Consider the following 18,353-nt stretch of genomic DNA (forward strand, 5'->3'; position numbering starts at 1 on the left):
AATCCACACAAGTGGGACTCAACGCTCCTGACTTGCGAGGAGGTTACAGACCTACCCGCATCATACCCAAAGATCAAGCAGGAAAGTCGGGAATTTCTGCAAGTGACAAGGACTTCCGCGGGAAGAATCCCCATGGAAAACCTTAAAAAACCCTTTTCAAAACCCTTTGCTTAAGTCCAAAAGTTCACCTCACTTTATTAAACACTCATGAGAAGAACATTGGACTGGGGGGACTTGAAGAGGTAGGTCCCAGCAGAGCCCAGTTGGACCCGCAAGACTCACCTTGAAAAGGGACGTCTGCGCAGAAACCAACTGGATCCGCAGGACCAACCATGCTCAGAGACGTGACGTCCTTACGCGCAGTACGCAAGCTGTTCCCGCAGGAAATGCCTCCCAATGGTGAAGGACTCTGCCTGTTCCCGCAGTTGCGGATACAAGCCAGCAGGGAAGGCCACCCGCGCAGCAAGGCTACACGCACAAGGCACTTAGCTCTCAATCACTCAGTGTCACCTGAAGGAATGAGCAAAGCCGGGAACAATCCCGCACAAGGGCGGGAGGGGGAATACTCCCGCCCAAATAAGCCAGTCCGTACGATACGGGAAGATCTTTTGTACTGTACCTGACGAGGTATGGGCAAAAGATCTGACTAAAGATACGACAGCTTATTGACAACAGTATGGCGAGCAGCATGCTCCTGTACTGTATGTCACTATTAGCCGCTGCCTACTCACCAACTCCTGTCATACCAAGTGCATAGCCGGCAGTTATTGGAAAAGGAATAGTACACAGTAGGCCTGGTCACTATCAGCCGCTGCCTACCCACCAACTACCAGCAGGGCACGTGCGTAGGCCACAGTTGGTATAACAGGAATACTATTCAGCAGGCCACACCTCCTTGGAAACCTACCTTCGGCTATAAATACCACAAATGGTATGACCATCTCATCTCATCATATCTTATCACATTATCATCATATTATACCTGATATCTGCTCTAGCAATCTCTTAATATACTTTTATATTTAAAGAGCAATCTAGTCTGATTCTCACGCCGGAGGGTGGTCACAAGGAGGAACCCCCCCCCCCCTTCTCAGTGACAAGCTCACGGTGTCTGTTTTGCAGGTTATCAGAAGAACCATCTTTGTCGGGTCTAACCCCTCGTGGGAAACATATATCTAACCCCCATGTTACCCGTAATCTGCCCGGGGTCTGGTTAGTGTTTCTTCACTGTATATGTAGGCTAATGAAAACCGGTAAGGTATAATTTTGATATTGATCATGTATAAAACTACGATACAGATAAATACAATAAAACATAATTATCAAACTTTAATAACATATTCTCTAATAGTTTAGGCTCTTAAGTCTATTTGTGCTCGATAATGAAGGTCATGTTCATTTACTTTTAGGTTCAAGTGTGTTTGAACTCGGCTTAATTCATGTTTGGGGAGCCGAAATGAGGCGGCTTGGCTCATGTACCCTGGTTTTACCGAATAGCCAGGTTTTTGCTTCTTCAATTATTTTTGTTTTAAGATTTGAAGTGTATATAACACAAAAGATTAAATTACAATAGATAGGTGGGTAAACAGGCAACAAGCTACGCCACCACCCTTTTTAAATGGCAAACTCAATCCTACTGAAAACCCGATCCTAAACCGGCTTATGAGATCCACTTTCCCAAAATTGTATTATTTTACATGGGCAAAACTATAATGTTTTAAAGATTGATGTTAAAAATATATAGAAAATTTAATGTGTACGATGTCGTTTGGTAGACATTGCATTGTATGTGCATGCTAGCCACGTCATCTTTGTTAGCATTTAGGTCCCACATAATTACCGTAGATGCTAGCGTGTGATTTGTGGCAGCATGTCTACCGTTAGATTAAATTTAATAGATGAGAAAACCACCGTTGGATTCACCAGTCGGGTAGGGCCCACGGTCTTCAATGTTGTGTCAAGACTACCGTACTGCATCCTACGTTGAATCAACTGTCCCATGTAACGTGCTAACATAGGAACATGCCCTTGTTACAACTTTTTTTAATTAGATACGATAGCTATTTTATTTTATTTTATTTATTTTATAATAACAAAATGTATTAATTTCAATGCAGGGTGCCATGTAGGAAAGTGGGCGGGATTAGGTTCACAATCAACGGTTTCCGTTACTTCAACTTGGTTTTAATCAGTAATGTTGCGGGTGGAGGCGATATCCAAAAAGTGTGGATCAAAGGCACGAAAACTAGATGGATGAGCATGAGTCGTAACTGGGGGGCAAAACTGGCAATCTAACGCAGTTCTCATTGGTCAATCATTGTCTTTTAGAGTCACAGCTAGTGACAGACGCACCTCCACCTCATGGAACATTGCACCGGCAAACTGGCAGTTCGGTCAAACCTTCTCCGGAAAGAATTTCCGGGTCTAAGGAGAAACCGAATTTCCTATTTTACCCTTTTAGGAAACTTGTTTTAGTTTTGTTGTTGAATGTTGTTTTGTGATTTTTAGTGAGGTTTGATTTTCTTAGGGTGGTGTAAGTTAATATGTGGAAAGATGGAGGGTAGAATAGTCATGTTTGGAAACTTTTTCAATTTTCCGGACATTTAGGGTTTGTGTTCGGACATTTAGGGTTTTTGTTTAGATTTGGCTTGAGGTGGCTGCATAAAAGGTGTAGCCCACAGCAAATGCTGCTAAAGGTTTTAGTCAAAAAGTGGTGTTTAAGATTTTTATTTAACTTTTGTATTTTGTGTTTAAGGACTGAAGTGTATCTAGGGTTTGTGTTAGTGTGTTAGTAATTACATCTTGTAAGTTAGCGAAACAACTACTTAAATATATTTGGTTTGTATTCGTTGATGGATTCATAAATTTTTCTTGTGTTGTTTAATGAGAATGGGCTGTGTAACAAACGATAAAATCAAAAATGTTATTTAAGAAAAAAGATCACAAAAAAATACGCTTTGTTTGAACTAACTTAGTGATTCTTTTATGGAGTCCATAGGCCAAACTCCAAAGTGATAGAATGTGCAATTATCAAGTTAATTTTCGTATTTTCTTTTTGGCACGTCTCAGTATATTATATTAACTCGTTTTTTCTAATTTTTTCCGTGCTTATTTGAAATTACTCCCTTGACCTAATGGATTTATGAATAAAACCAAGAGACACAGTTTCAAGTTAAATAAGTCACAATTTATTATATAAAGTGACATTTTGTGATATACGCGTGTCATGTTATTTACTTCTTTTGAGCGAAGTGACGCTAATGCATGTTAGGGTTATTAAAGTGCAATAGATATATATCTTATATCATTGTATTCCATCAACAGTAAAAAACGATCCAATTATAATAAAAAGGTAGATAAGCATGCGACAAGTTATACCGTGGCCCCTTTTGAATGGCTTATTAATTTTAAAAGATAACATCTTGTATGACTTATATAATCTAAAAAGATATTACTACTTATATAATATAAGAGGAATATAACAAAGTCCTCTTTTTCTTTATTAATAAAAGGTACACAAATGAAAAAGGGGTGGAATACTGGAATATGGTTGAAAATTTGAATTTAATTCTTTTCTTGTCAAAAAGGATGTAAATTTGTGGCGCCATGAAAAAAAGGGAGGGAACTAGTTTAATTTTCTAGGTTAAAGTTAACCACAAGATGTTACGTTATGCTTTTTTTGAAATAACGTGTAAGCATGAGGAAAATTGTAGGCAAGTAGTCCCATGTGGGGAACGAAATCATAGCCATCGTGGAAATCTTCCAAAAGAAACTTACAATAATTTCTAAAAACCAATCTCAAGAAATTCTAGCCATATTTTCAAAAGGTTGAATCGCGATCCCAAACGCGATTTTATATGTAAAAGATAAGCTAAATTTATCCGGTGATAAATACATTGAGAACTTGAGACAATTGTCATGTCCAACTAACTAACATTATATGAAGATTTTTTTAGATAAATCATGTATTTGACTATTTGTAGCACATGGGTATAATTGACTTTTACCCGTTCCTCCTATGTATGGATTATAGTTTTTTACACAACTCGATTATGACACAAGGATAATTAGATTTGGGTAGCCATATGGCCCATATCTAGCTATTTGATAAACAAGTCGTGTTTGGATTGAGCTATTTAGTTAAATTGGTCAGGTTTGGGTTGACTTAGAAAACCTATTTAACTAAATAGGTCAATCCACTAATCCATCTTTTCAGAAAGCCAATCAATCCAATTCACATGTTTACATCTTTAATTCTTTATTATTTCCCGTCAATCCGTTTGACACATTTAGACAAATGTGTCAAACATGTCGTGTTTAGATTACACGAATTTAAATGTATGCGGGTTAAGGGTGATGCTTTTGGCATGATTAAAAAATATGAATCGTTCAACCCGTCAATCTGACATAACATTCGTGCTCTGAAATAAAAAAAAAACAGCAAATTGGAAAAATAAACTCGTGAATTTTTATGGGCCTAAACACGCCTTGACTTTTGAGGCCTAACAGACTAACACAGCAACACACTATTGGGCAAATTCAAGATGTATGGGCTTCTTATGTTGCCTTTTGTGTTGTAAATATTTTAAAAGCCTGTTGAGTTTAATTGGGCTCATTGCATGCTAGCCCATACATGATTTTTTATTTATAGTTTTATACCATTTTGCGTGTTTAATTTTCTAAATTGACGTTGATTTATTGATATTTATTGCGCGTGGTTGGGGACATAAATTATGACCCATAATTCAAACATGTCATATATTTCATCTCCATAAGTTAATATGATTAATAATTATTGATGCTTTGATTCAACTTCACCAAGGTATTAACATGTCTCTTATAAATTAAGGACAATAATCCTCAATGATGTTCAATTACATGTTTCATGAGTTTTTTACCAAACTAGTGTAGTTGGAAAAAATATTTACTAATTTAGTGTAGTTTGAAAAAACTCTTAATTGATTGGGTTATATGTTAATTGTTATAATCAAAATTAAAAATATGACACAACTTCTTGCCGTGGTCTTACCCTTATGCCATTGCGCCCTTTTCACGCCCTTGTGTGGCTGTGTGTCACACCCAAGATGCCCAACAACGGTTTTCACAATAATGGTTTAACCAGTTGCATTTTCCCGCACTATAGCAACTAAATGTGAATAAAAGAGTAAAGTTGTGATATGACTAAAAAGATATTGTCAAATGCTTAATTGAAAACGATAAGATAAAAATGAATATCATTATTGATTTCGATAACACCAATTTTGTTCAGTTGCAATCAATTAGGTCCGTCATGTTACCAATAGAGTACCAATACTAACGAATACCGGTACCAGTTCCAGTGATAGCGATATCATTACCAGTTGTGTTCGATCTGAATCAGTTTGGTCCGTCACAGTTTCGATACTTGTATAACTTATGATACCAAAAAGAAAAAATTGAATATGATTGTTTTCAGCAAATTTATATAGAAATATTTAGAAAAAAAAATATCTACAAATATCCAATGGGAGAGTCGTAGAGATACCCTGATTTAGACTTCACATGTCTGGACCCAAAAAGGCAAAAACACATTGACTTCTAAGTTCTAAATATCTTAACTTCCCACTTGTAAAGGTATTACTTTGGTGACCACTCCCGCTAGGAGATTTTCCAAGTCTCATATGTGCTCCTAAAGTAACCATAATATGACAAGCTAGTTATGTACTGATTTTATGTATGTGTAGTTGAGCTAAACAACAAATTGTTAATGAAAACTAAGAAACTCGTCAAATTGATTCTGTTCCATTCTTCAAAGTATGGAAAATGCTCGCCGTCCAAACCGCTTGCAGCTCGCTTGGAAAATGCTCGCTTGTTTTTTCGCTCGATTATAACGAGCTGCTATGCTCGGTTCGGTTTGTAGACGAGCCAAGCAAAGGTATGCTCTGTTCGGTTCGTCTCGAATATTTTTAATTAATTTTATATACAATTATATTCCTATCCCGTCAACTTTATAGTTTCGTTAGTTCGATTCAAGTTTTCGGAATAATAGAAGTTTGTTTACATGTTCATTATATTTCACTTCAAACTTCAATCTCCTATAAATTTACAACTTATTACGCGTTTGTCTAAAAACTACTAATTTATTTACAAAATATATTATTTACAGCCTTTAGACATGTTTCTTATTGATATTTTTAGAGTGAAAAAGAAATAAAAAATGCACGATTCGATTTTGGCTCGTTTCAATTTTCGCTCGGTTTGAATTTCAGTCGTTCGGTTTGGTTCGGTTTGGTTGTAAACGAACCAAACAACGAATAAGCCTTCGCTCGATTAGGCTTAGCTCGTGAAGAGCCCTACTTCAAAGTGAGCTCATGAGAATAATAATATAAAAAAGTTATAATGAACAACCATGCAAAAGTCACCAGACATTTTAAAACTAAAACTCCATAAATTTCACAAAGGTAACCAGCAAGTTATGTTTTCAGACAAATGTGACATTCAAGTAACTTCTTATGTTTCTTTTTGCGTTATAAATATTTCATATTTGTACATATATATAAATAATGAAACATGGAGTTTTTTTACCAAACTAATGTAGTTGGAAAAAATATTTACTAATTTAGTATAGTTTGAAAACTATTTACCAAAATAGGTGTTTTCTTGAATTTTTTTGCCTCTCTCCTCTATTAATTGGATAAAACTTAATTCTCATTATTCATTACTAATTCACTAAAATATAAATCTTACACTTTTTTATTTTGTTTTAAAAACCTTTTAGTGTGATGTTTTATTGTTTTATATATACACACACACTCGATAATTATTTTTGAAGATGGGCACAGTCGACTAATTAAGAATGCAAAATTTTATTTTTAGTTTGGTATACAATTTCTTATTCTAAAATTAATAATCACTAATAATTTATATTGGCTTTTTTTTAATAAAAAAACTAGCAGATCGAGTAAAGGGATAAATTAGTTATTTTCTTCTTAAAATAAAGACTAGTTAAAAAGATAAAAGCTAAATTAAATTATTAGTTATTATTATTTTTTCGTTTATTACAGTTAGAATAAGAAATTGTATACCAAACCAAAAATAAAAATTTGTCTTCTTAACTAACCAGGCTGCACCCATCTTCAAAAATAATTCTTGTATAACATCAATACTACTACTAATAATAATAATAATAATAAGTAAATACATATAATAGTAATAATAATAACTAAATAAAACCTAATAATAATAATAATAACACCACGCTAGCTAAAAGGTATAAAACAAAATAAAAAAAAGTGTAAGATTTATATTTTAGTGAATTAGTAATAAATAATGAGAATTAAGTTTTATCCAATTAATAGAGAAGAGAGGCAAACAAATTCAAGAAAACACCCACTTTGATAAATAGTTTTCAAACTACACTAAATTAGTAAATAATTTTTCCAATTACACTAGTTTGGTAAAAAAACTCCATTAATTCACATTTCACCTCTTCACAATTCACAATACATGTGCTTTAGGTGTAAAATATACAATTAACCAAACATCTATGTGACACTATTTTGTTTTTCACATTCCACACTATCATAACACATTATTAAAAAAGAAAATACCGTTAGGTATATATAGATCATAAATATCTTAAAAGAATATTCTGTATTTATAATTTACAAATAATGTATATAGTAACCAACAAGTTATTCTTAATTAAAGTTTTAGTCAAATATTTGCCTAATCTTCAAATCACGTCACCAACCCCAACCTCCTTCACGTTCACCAATCGCCAACCACTAACCAAGGTCCCCATTTACAATTTCTTTTCCTTCTTTTTTTAACATCGTTTCAAACTAACCCTAATATCCGAATAAGTCTTCTTAAAACAGGATATCAAGTTGTCAACCGTTTATATGGATTTGGATGTTATCAATTTTGAAACACACTACTGTGGAAAAACCGTTTTGAATCAGGTTTCCAACTTGAGACTATAAGATTTCAATTCCTAACCATCACTTCGATTATATTAACCAGAAGGTTAGTAAAACAACATATAGATATTTTTTTTTCTAAATTTTATATTTTTCTATTTTCTTTTCAAAACAAAATATAAATATGTTAGTAGTTTTAGTCATACACTCTTTTGATATAAAGGTCTTGTGACCTAACAAGAACTCTTAAATTTTAATGTTTCTAGCCATTCAACTGACTCCAGCTCGTCCAAACAAAAAGGACGTAACATGAGTCAAAGTGAATGTTTCTTCTCGCAGGGCTGACTCTCGTTTGGAAGTTGGAACAATTAAATACCCTATAAATGAGCTATAGGCTAAATTCACCACACGGGGATACACTCGTCTTTCAATCCGGAAAAAAACCTAATCTAGTGCCAACGCCCGTGAACACTCGCCCGAAGGCATGACATTGCGATGAGATAAAACTCGTTTAGTTCAAGATCCAATTAGTGAAAGTCACCTAATCACCTATTCTCTCATCATCACCTAGTGTTTTTGAAACTAAATACCGTGGACAGAAATTGAACCTAGGTGATATTAAACAAAATTATTACTTAACAATTTTAAATTAAAATGTTGTAAAATCTTTGCATTTAAGCTATCTCCATATCCACTTTCTAGAAAAATCAAACCCACCTGACCACCTCCGACTGGTTCTCCAAAATAAAGTTATGATAAAGCTAACCTCGTTTATCATTTATCATTTATGTTTACCTAATTGGCGGCTTGTCTTATTTTGCCAAACCATAATTCATGGGAGGGTTTGCTCTCAATTTTTTAATTTTTTTTAACAGCAAAATGTTACGCCTTACAAGGATTAAACCAGAGACGCATAAACCTGTTTCAAATCCTAAACCACTAACAAAAGTCAAAACCGGTTTTGGTTCAGGTTGAAACCGGTTTGTTGACTAGTTTACGATCTCCTTTTTCCGGTTTTGACATATTTTAGCCGGTTTTGCTTCGTTTAAACCGGTTTGAATCCAGTTTCGATAGAGAGAATTACAAACTGGTTCCGAACCTACGGTTTCAATCAGTTTCAAACCGGTTCTACATAATCGGTTTCAAACCATTTCGGTTCCTGCTTAATTTTGGATCGGTTTGATTAACAAGTTTTTTTTTGCCCACCTTTAGATTGAACCGTTAACCTCCTATTTTCTATCCAACCACCTTATCGCCTAACAAAAATGCAAATGGCACCATATTGTCTCTAATAAATGTGTATATTTAATGAGTTGATTTGCAATTCAAAATGTTAGTTTTAAATGTATATTTAATTCTTTAATGTCTACAATATTTATCTTTGTTTCCAGAGTTAAATGTAAAAAGAAAAAGAAAAATATGATGTTATGTTATTTCAACAAAAAGGTTGGCATCATCGATTTCCTTAATTTTTATATCAGAAATCGATTTCTCACATCCGAATCTTCAAAAACACATTGTTTATGGTTTCCGTTTACCAATTTACTAACGGCAAATTCACAAAACATAGCAAATTAAGAGTTCAAAGTAGGCCAAATTTCAAAAAAATTTAAAAAACAATCAAACCAAAACCATCGACACTGATGCATTTGGTTTCCGCCGACAGATTTCGGCCGCCGCTAAAATAAGGAAATCCTTAATTTTTTATAGCAGAAATCGATTTCTCACATCTGAATCTTCAAAAGCACATTGTTTATGGTTTCCGCCGACAGATTTCGGCCGCCGCTAAAATACTGACACGTGTAAAAAATCTGACTCCACCCAATAGTTTTATGATCAAATCCATCTCCTCCGTTATTTTTGGTGTGAATATCATCTCCGCGAAAACCATCTCCTCCGTGATGTTTGGTCATGTTTTCATCTGCGTCGTGAGTTTTCCAAAAAAGTTGAAATCGTGTTTTTTTTTTAAATTCATTTGACCAAACAAATTTCACATGAATTTTGTCTTTTCACATAAAACCCACCAAGTCATCATCTTCATTTTCATCTTCTTCACACAATTTACCAACAACCTCCTCCCTCCGCTGTTGCCACCACCCATCTCCTTCCCCGACGAACTCGAAGACCTCACCATTTTCCGACGAATCCATTTAAATTTCCGATAAACTTTCCTCTTTTTAAATATAGTCTTTGAATGCCTTATCTAAACCACCCAGAATCATTGTCGGTTAGGAGTTTTGGCTTCTCCAATAGAGATCCAAAGACGATCCTCACTTGTGCCATTTTGGGTGAATACTAGTAATGAAAGATTTGACCTAAGCTTTACGATATTGTCAGATTGAATCCTGAGCCCTCCTGAGTTTTAGTCTTGCGTGTATTATTTAAGAGAATTCTATTATTGTGGTGGCATAATGACCACCTAGTAGCAGCCGACGACCTGACGGTATAGTTTTCCGAGAAAATGCTTAAAACCAAACTTTAAAGGCGTCATAAACCCGATTAAAATAAGATAATATGATAAAAGTGAGGTAACATAGCTCTTCACATTACATAAAAAAGTCTTAACAGCTTAACAAAAAGAAATAGCCATCATCTTTTCTTGACTTATTATAAAAACAAACACACACAAAGCTAAACGTTGGAAGAACATTCCAATCAGTTGAAGTTGAACCCGTCTTCAACACCAACCAACCACCGGCAACAACCACCTCAAAATGTTGAAGTGCTTCCACTTCAGCATCTTCGACAACTCCACCATCTTCTCACGCTCGTCCACCAAAGCCTCCTCATCCACGTGGACTCGTTCCTTAAGCGTCGTCTCCACCAGCTTTGACACAAGCCGCCGCTCAGAATACGACTCTAATAATAATAATTCTCGTGACTTAAACGACGCCGTTGGATTCTCCGAGCTTTTAATTCAACGCCGATCGAACGATCTCAAAGTGTTTAAATTCTCCGAGTTGAAATCGGCGACCAAGGGGTTTAATAGAGGGCTTGTGATCGGTGAAGGCGGGTTCGGGTGTGTTTATAGAGGAGTTGTGGGTGGTGAAGGTGTTGCGGTTAAGCAGTTGAGTCGGAACGGGTTCCAGGCATGCGTTTTTTCAACCTCGGGCTCGGCTTGTTTATTATTTGTTGATAAAGTTATACAGACATTTTTAATTTTTATATATTTTAAGAAAAACTTTTAGGCTCAAGCTCGGCTTGTTTCGAGCTTTATTTTCAAAGCTCAGCTCGTTTACAATTTATCAATTATTTTTTATATAATGTTGGTTAGAATATATATTTTCAATTAAAACTCAGCTCGTTTATTTTCAAAGCTCAGCTCGTTTCAAGCTCGGCTTGTTTGCACCCCTACTTAAACGAGACAAAGATACACTAAGCTCATTAAGGCAATTACAGTTGAAAACGAAAACGAGCCGACCTGAGCCCGAGCTCGACTAGGCTCGTTTCGAGTTCTTTTTTTAAAGTTTGAGCTCGTCACGTGAGTCTTTTTCTAAACTCGGGCTCGCCTCGTTTACCATATGTTGATAAATTTACACACGCTTTTAACTATATTTATATATTTTAAGAAAAACCTTTACAAACCTAAGCTTGGATCGTGAGTCGTTTGATCAAGCTCGGGACCGGCTCTTTTATTGTTTGTTGATAAATTAATACACACTTAATTATTATTATTTTTTTTATATATTTTGAGATAAACTTTAACGAGCTCGGCTCGTGAGTTGTTTGGTCCTTCAGACGTTACAAAGCCAGGTTAAAGTTCGGCTGTGTAGTGTGAAATTAATACATGGAAGTACAAAACAAAAGAGTTAAAACTTAAAATACACTAGACTCATTAAGGCGCGACTAGCCTAAACGATCTTCCCATACAAGGCTCGAGCTCGGGCTCGATAAATAAACGAACTTTATTTGAGTCTCGGGCTCGATAAAGCTCGGCTCGTTTGGAGCTTTTTGTCGATCCGATTTTGAGTACAATCACTATAATTATCAATTACTTTTGCTTATAAAGTTATAATCATTTCTGTAATTAAGATTAAGCTATCTGAGGCATACATTTTAATGTCAAATGCATTGTATTGATCAAGATTCTTTAGCATATTCTGGTTGATTATGAGATTATCAATTATGTCATGTGGGGATACCTTATGACTTTTATGTGAAGTTGTTGGACTACTTTTTTGTTATCTTATAGATTTTTGTTGAAATTACATCTTCTAGTATTCAGGGGCATAAAGAGTGGATCAATGAAGTCAAAATTTTGGGTGTGGTCAACCATCCGAATCTTGTGAAACTGATAGGATATTGTGCAGAAGACGATGAACGAGGGATCCAACGGCTGTTAGTGTATGAGCTTATGCTAAATAAAAGCTTGGAAGACCACTTATTGGGCCGGGTCGGGCCTACTCTTTCGTGGATGGCCCGTTTACAAATTGCTCAAGGGGCGGCCCGCGGGCTGGCTTATTTACATGAAGAAATGGATTTTCAGGTACTGCTTATTGTTTAATAATTATTTGAGTACAAGATTTTATATCTTTTTGTTATTGTTTTGGTGCAGTTAATTTTTCGGGATTTTAAGACTTCGAATATACTTCTGGATGAAGATTTTAACCCGAAGCTTTCGGATTTTGGGCTTGCTAGACAAGGCCCAGCTGATGGAATGGGCCATGTTTCAACAGTTGTATGTTCCTCTCTTTTCAATCTTTTGATTACAAAAAGTCAACTTATTTGTGTATGAACGGGTCAACTCGGGTTATTGTTTGATACCAAATGGGTCAAACGGGTAAAATCGAGACAGAAACATATCAAGTTGGTCAAAAAACAAATTTACCCAAAGCGGATTTTTGGTACGGATCAACTGCATCAAAATGCATCTTCAAATAGGTGACAAAATTTTAATCAAATGTCACGTTAAATCCAAAAAATTGAAACGGGTCAAACTGGATCGAAAGCCGGATGTTACCCAAAATGTACTTTGAAAGTTTGAATGCATGAAACCTTTTTAATGACTTTAAAGATTATATTGTTATTGATATTGTAACTATAAAAAAATTCTGCAGTAAGTGAACAAAACACCAAATTTTTTGACAGTATTTTAGCGAACAGAAATAACTAAGTAACTAACACCACCATTTTCCGCTATTTGACTTTTTAAGGTTGTTGGGACGATAGGTTACACAGCACCCGAGTATATCCACACGGGCCGATTAACAGCAAAAAGTGATGTTTGGAGTTTCGGGGTGGTCCTATATGAGCTTATCACAGGCCGGCGAGCAGTGGAACGTAACTTACCAAGAAACGAACAAAAGCTATTACACTGGGTGAAACCGTACGTTTCTGATTCAAAAAAATTCCATCTTATAATGGACCCACGTCTCGAAGGAGACTATTCCCTCAAATCGGCCCAAAAACTTTCACATGTAGCCCAAAAATGTCTTAACAAGAACCCGAAAGCCCGGCCCAAAATGAGTGAAATGGTTGAAATGATTGGGAAAATTATCAATGATTTGTCACCACCACAAGGTGTTAACGGGCCCGATCCCAGGCCCGAAGCCCGGTTTGTTACAAACGAGACTGAAGTGGAACGAAGCGAAATAATAAGAAGAAAGCATGAGGTTAATGGGAATGCAATGAAGAAAGGTTTTGATTTTAAAGAGTTGAGGAATAGGTCAATTGGGAGATTGGATTGGAGACATTGGCCATCAAGTATGGTTAAACATAGTGTTTGATGTTTTTTTATAAAGATTTGTGGATATATATAATTAAAAGGTGTGATTTTTAAAGATTTTGTTATAAAATGTAACAGCAAGGAGTAGTGAGTTAAGGTTAGTTGGTATACACAAGCTTGGAGTGATTTTCTATTAATATTCAAAGATGGGGAGCAAAAAAATTATATGAATATATAATAAATACAGTTTATTTGCCAACCCAAATGGTTATTTACTTTTTTTTTTCTCTGTTTGCATTGCAAATAGGTTCTTTTTATTGGCATTTTTCCTTTGACTTTGCAACGGGTCAAAACGGGTTGGAGTTGAGTGTGGGCTTCCTGATATTGTTCGGTATTTGTAAAAAATGTGGAAGAAAAGTGTTGAAATATCACATATTAAACCTGACCTGTAATGGAGGCCCTAAATAAAATTAGGCTAACATAGAAGGTTGTGGTGTTAAAACGGACTGAACCAGTGAACCAGTAGTGCGGTTTTAGTCAAAAGATAAGAAAAAACCTGACCGATGAACAAGTGAATCCGAAATTAGTTTGTATGTAATATTAAAACATTTTTTAAATGGATTCTGGCATGATCTAGTTTTTGTGCTCAATTCGTTAATCTGTGGTTGAATTTACATATTTTTTAGTTTGATTCTACTTATTCGACCGGTCCACAACTAGCAAGCTAGTAGGTAACTGGTTTGATTACCGATCCGGTTTTAAAAACATCTCCTATGGCTTACCATAAAAAGTTTTAAGATCCTGTTACTTTATACCAAAATTAGCATTCAAAATATCAAAAAGTAAAAACAAGATAAAGTTTTAGGATGATTTTGTAAATTACTAGAAACTAGATGGAAGCTTAGAATCTCAATTACAAATTGGGTCAAAGAGATATGGTCAACTTAGCCCAAATAACTATACAAACATTTGGCCCAATTAGTATTCATTTCTTGACATCACTTGGTATGTAGAGAATCTTGAGGCCTGGGAGATGTGGCAAGCCCACCACTATCACCACCCGAAAAATCTCCCGAGCTCGGTCTCCTTGACCGGGATCCATGACTTGAGTGTCTTCGAGGCCGGGTTTCTATAGGCTCTTGAAGCCTCTCGAGTTCTTTGACCACTTCCGCCATACTGGGCCTGAACCTGGGCTCAAACGATAAACACCTTAACGATATGTTTCCAACCGCGTAAGCGGATTCTAGTGTGTACTGGCCCTCGAGACGGTTATCCAAAACCCGTAAAACTTTACGTTTGTTGGCCAAGTAGGGCTTGGCCCATTCAACTAAACTGTGTTTGCCCAATTGTCTGTTTTTGTCTACTACTCGTTGGCCCGATAACATTTCAAGAAGAACCACCCCAAAACTATAAACATCACTCTTAGCTGTTAAATGACCTAAAATAAGAGAAAAAACCAAAAATAGCATTAGCAATAAAGAACCAAATTTGGGATTTTGACATGGTACGAGTGAAGCTAAAACAAGAACGAGCCCAAAAATAAACTTCTTTAACAAACGTGCCCGAGCAGCCGAGCCTGAGCTTCATTTCTCAAGCTCAAGCTTGTTCGCAAGCTTAAATGAGCCTAGTATTTGTATAAATTTTATTTAATATATTGATATAATAATAGTTATTATATATAAAACTATATAAAAATAACTAAAACAATAAAAGTTATATATGAAATTTATAAATAAGATATAAATAAAAAACAATTATAAATGTATAAAACAATTAGTAAATAATAAATGAGCCAAACCTGAGCTTAAAAACTACTCACGAGCCAAGATCAAGCTTTAGAAATAGAGCTTGAACTGGCTTGAGCTGGGGCTCGGCTCGATTTGACTCATTTACACCCCTTGGTCTACATACCGGTGGCTAGATACTCAGGAGCTGTGTATCCATGGGTCCCCATGACCCGAGTCGAGACATGACTCTTATCACCAACCGGTCCATCCTTGGCCAGCCCAAAATCCGATAGCTTTGCATTATAGTTCTGCATGTACATAAATTTAACTATGTGTACCTTGTTTGGTGCAAATATTCAATAAAATATATAACATACCGAATCTAGCAACACATTAGAAGTCTTGAAATCGCGATAAATCACTTTTGTTTTCGCACCATGAAGAAACGCAAGTCCTTTAGCGGCTCCAAGAGCCGCCTTTAAACGGAGACTCCATGATAACTGTTGAAAATAAGATCCTCCTATTTATGACAAAAAAACATATGATATGATTTGTAAGTTTTGTGTAGTAAATCCAGAAATATAGAAATATAACGAACTCACTTCTAAATAAGTGGTTTTCCAAGCTCCCACGAGGCATGAATTCGTATACTAAAAGCCGTTGTTCGTCCTCTAAACAATACCCGATCAACTGTACAAGATTTGGGTGTGAAAATTGCGCGAGATAATTCACTTCTGCCTGTAAAAACCGTATCCACAGATAATAAGTTGATAAACCAAGAAGTATTGACTCAGAAAAATAGATAGGTATGCGGATTGGTTGACCGGTCAAAATGGGTCGGGTTTAGGTTTACCAAAAGACACCTTTTGTTAAATAATTTAACTTTCTTATTTAGTGCGTTAATTATAATTACAAAAATACATTGTTTCAATAATAATCCAAAAATTTTAAAACATTCGACTCGTTTTCTTTTAAGCTAAATTTTCAAAAAGAAACATAATTATATTATTTTAATAATAATCTAAAAACTATAATTAGATTTATACATTAAAAAATATTAAATTATTTAAATTACATTATTTCAATAGTAATCTAAAACAATAAAAAAAACATTTGATCTGTTTTCTTCTGAGCTAAATTATTTCAAAATTTATTATTATTTCAATAGTAAAATAATAAACGTTTGACTTGTTTCCTTTTAATCCAAACTATTTTATTTTACCTGTTTGACCCGTAAAAATCAATACACAAATTAAAATAGTCTCACCAGCCATTCTCTATGACCTTGAAAACTTTCTTGATTAAGCTTTTTAACAGCAATAACAATTCCAGTTCCGGGCTTAGTAGCAACAAAAGAGTGTTCATCAATCCAACCCTTGAAAACCGGCCCGAACCCGCCTTCTCCCAACACGCTATCAGGCCGGAAATTTCGGGTCGACATTTTTAGATCCGCAAAGCTAAAGCTTTTCAAATTTGGTGATTGTAAAATCTCGCCTTCAGTGCAGGGCGTTGGCGGGATTGATGAAACCTTACTGCTGTTTGAATTGCTATGATCATTAGTATCTGAATCTACTCCTGAAATCATGCACATATTCTTACATTAGACAAAATCGATCCGAAATATGGATTTTATTGGATAGTCGAGTAGACAAATTCGTTCATTAATTCACTCGCTTGAATAATTTGTTTAAATAAGGATGATGCTATATGTACATCAACACGTCTGTCACATCATACGAGCTTTATGAGGTTAAGCATGTCTATCACATCATACGAGCTTTATGAAGTTATACGGACCATATAGCTTTTATCGTGTCAGTCAATTTCTGTTGTGTTAGAACATTTACATTCAATCCATCAAAAAATGTGGATAATTTTATATAATGTAGGGAGTGGTGACGGGTGAGTGAAGGAGAAAGAAATGCTGTGATTTTTTTTTTATATTTGAAAAGTTACTATCACGCCCCGTAATTTTTAATATATTTTGAAAGTAATTTGAAGGAAAAAGAATTCGTAATGATAAATGTATAAAAAAATATTATTTAGTTGAAAAGGAAAGAGAAATTATAATGATTTTTATTGTAATTTTAAATTTAAAGATAGAAGAAGGAATGTAAATGCTCTTATACTGCCTGTATGATGTGTCAGATTACCACCTCATGCGGGCTACGGCTAGGGTTGTAAACGAGCTGAGCCAAGTTTGGCTCTACTCGAGCTCAAACCTAACCAAGCATGCTTGACTCATTTATTTTATCAAGGTTAAAAATCAAGCTCGAGCCACCTCACGGCTTGTGTTACAAGTATTGATATATGAAAAACAAAAATATAACTTTTTAGTATATGCATAGACAAAATCTATAATCTAGAGAATTTATAATAGTATACGTATTTTTTTCTCTTTTCAATATTTTAATATATTAGTATTATTATTATTTGTTTATTAAAATTTTGGGTTTAATTTAAGCAAGCCGGTTCTACTCGTTTGAACAACCTTAGTATAGCACCTCATTCGACCCGCATAATATTATTGATCCTATGATTTGTCATTATAGCCATAATATCATTTTTTTTATTTTTTTTTTGGGGTGGGGGGGAATAAAAATAGAAAAAGAAAAAAAAAACAGGGGAAATCAAAAAATAACAAAATACCCAAATAAATTTAACAAATTGATGAATTATACCTTTATGAAATGAATTCTTATCTTTAATTTGAGAACTGAAGCAAACACCCATCTCAATTCTTGCCTTTAAATAACTTTCTTCCCCAAATTTCTTGAAACTGAAGTGTCTAAAGAAACAGAGTACTCTGTATTCAAGAACATGCAAACCTGATCTGGGTGTGAAAATATTGGATTAAATCTGTGAAATTTGATATGGGTTTCACTAAAAACAGTCTAATTGCATAAACATGGAAGCAATTGGTTCCAATTTTGTTGAAAACTTTAAAATTTGTGACCAAGATAGAGAAGAATGGGGGTTAATAATAAATATTAATAAAGGGTATGGTGGATGCATTAATGGCGGAAAGCCCCATGACATTGATGGAGATTGTTTCTTAGA

At 34.9% G+C, this 18,353-nt stretch overlaps 2 protein-coding genes across 2 annotated transcripts; one reads left to right on the forward strand and one right to left on the reverse strand.

Moving 5' to 3' along the window:
- Window positions 1-10,615: 10,615 nt before the first annotated feature.
- Window positions 10,616-13,727, forward strand: LOC143603127 (serine/threonine-protein kinase PCRK1-like). The gene is made up of 4 exons (XM_077080025.1): window positions 10,616-10,983; window positions 12,120-12,387; window positions 12,457-12,579; window positions 13,055-13,727. The coding sequence occupies exons 1-4, from the start codon at window positions 10,616-10,618 to the stop codon at window positions 13,625-13,627; spliced, it is 1,332 nt and encodes a 443-aa protein (XP_076936140.1). The 3' UTR covers window positions 13,628-13,727.
- A 708-nt stretch (window positions 13,728-14,435) lies between these two features.
- On the reverse strand, window positions 14,436-18,353 carry LOC143603121 (putative serine/threonine-protein kinase PBL10). The gene is made up of 6 exons (XM_077080021.1): window positions 17,975-18,353; window positions 16,561-16,868; window positions 15,896-16,031; window positions 15,671-15,813; window positions 15,478-15,601; window positions 14,436-15,004 (listed from the first exon to the last, which is right to left on the reverse strand). The coding sequence occupies exons 1-6, from the start codon at window positions 18,024-18,026 to the stop codon at window positions 14,565-14,567; spliced, it is 1,203 nt and encodes a 400-aa protein (XP_076936136.1). The 5' UTR covers window positions 18,027-18,353; the 3' UTR covers window positions 14,436-14,564.

This window comes from Bidens hawaiensis, unplaced genomic scaffold, assembly GCF_021521415.1.
Source record: "Bidens hawaiensis isolate Kalapana, Puna unplaced genomic scaffold, B.hawaiensis_p1.1 tig00060844_1, whole genome shotgun sequence".
NCBI lineage: Eukaryota > Viridiplantae > Streptophyta > Magnoliopsida > Asterales > Asteraceae > Bidens > Bidens hawaiensis.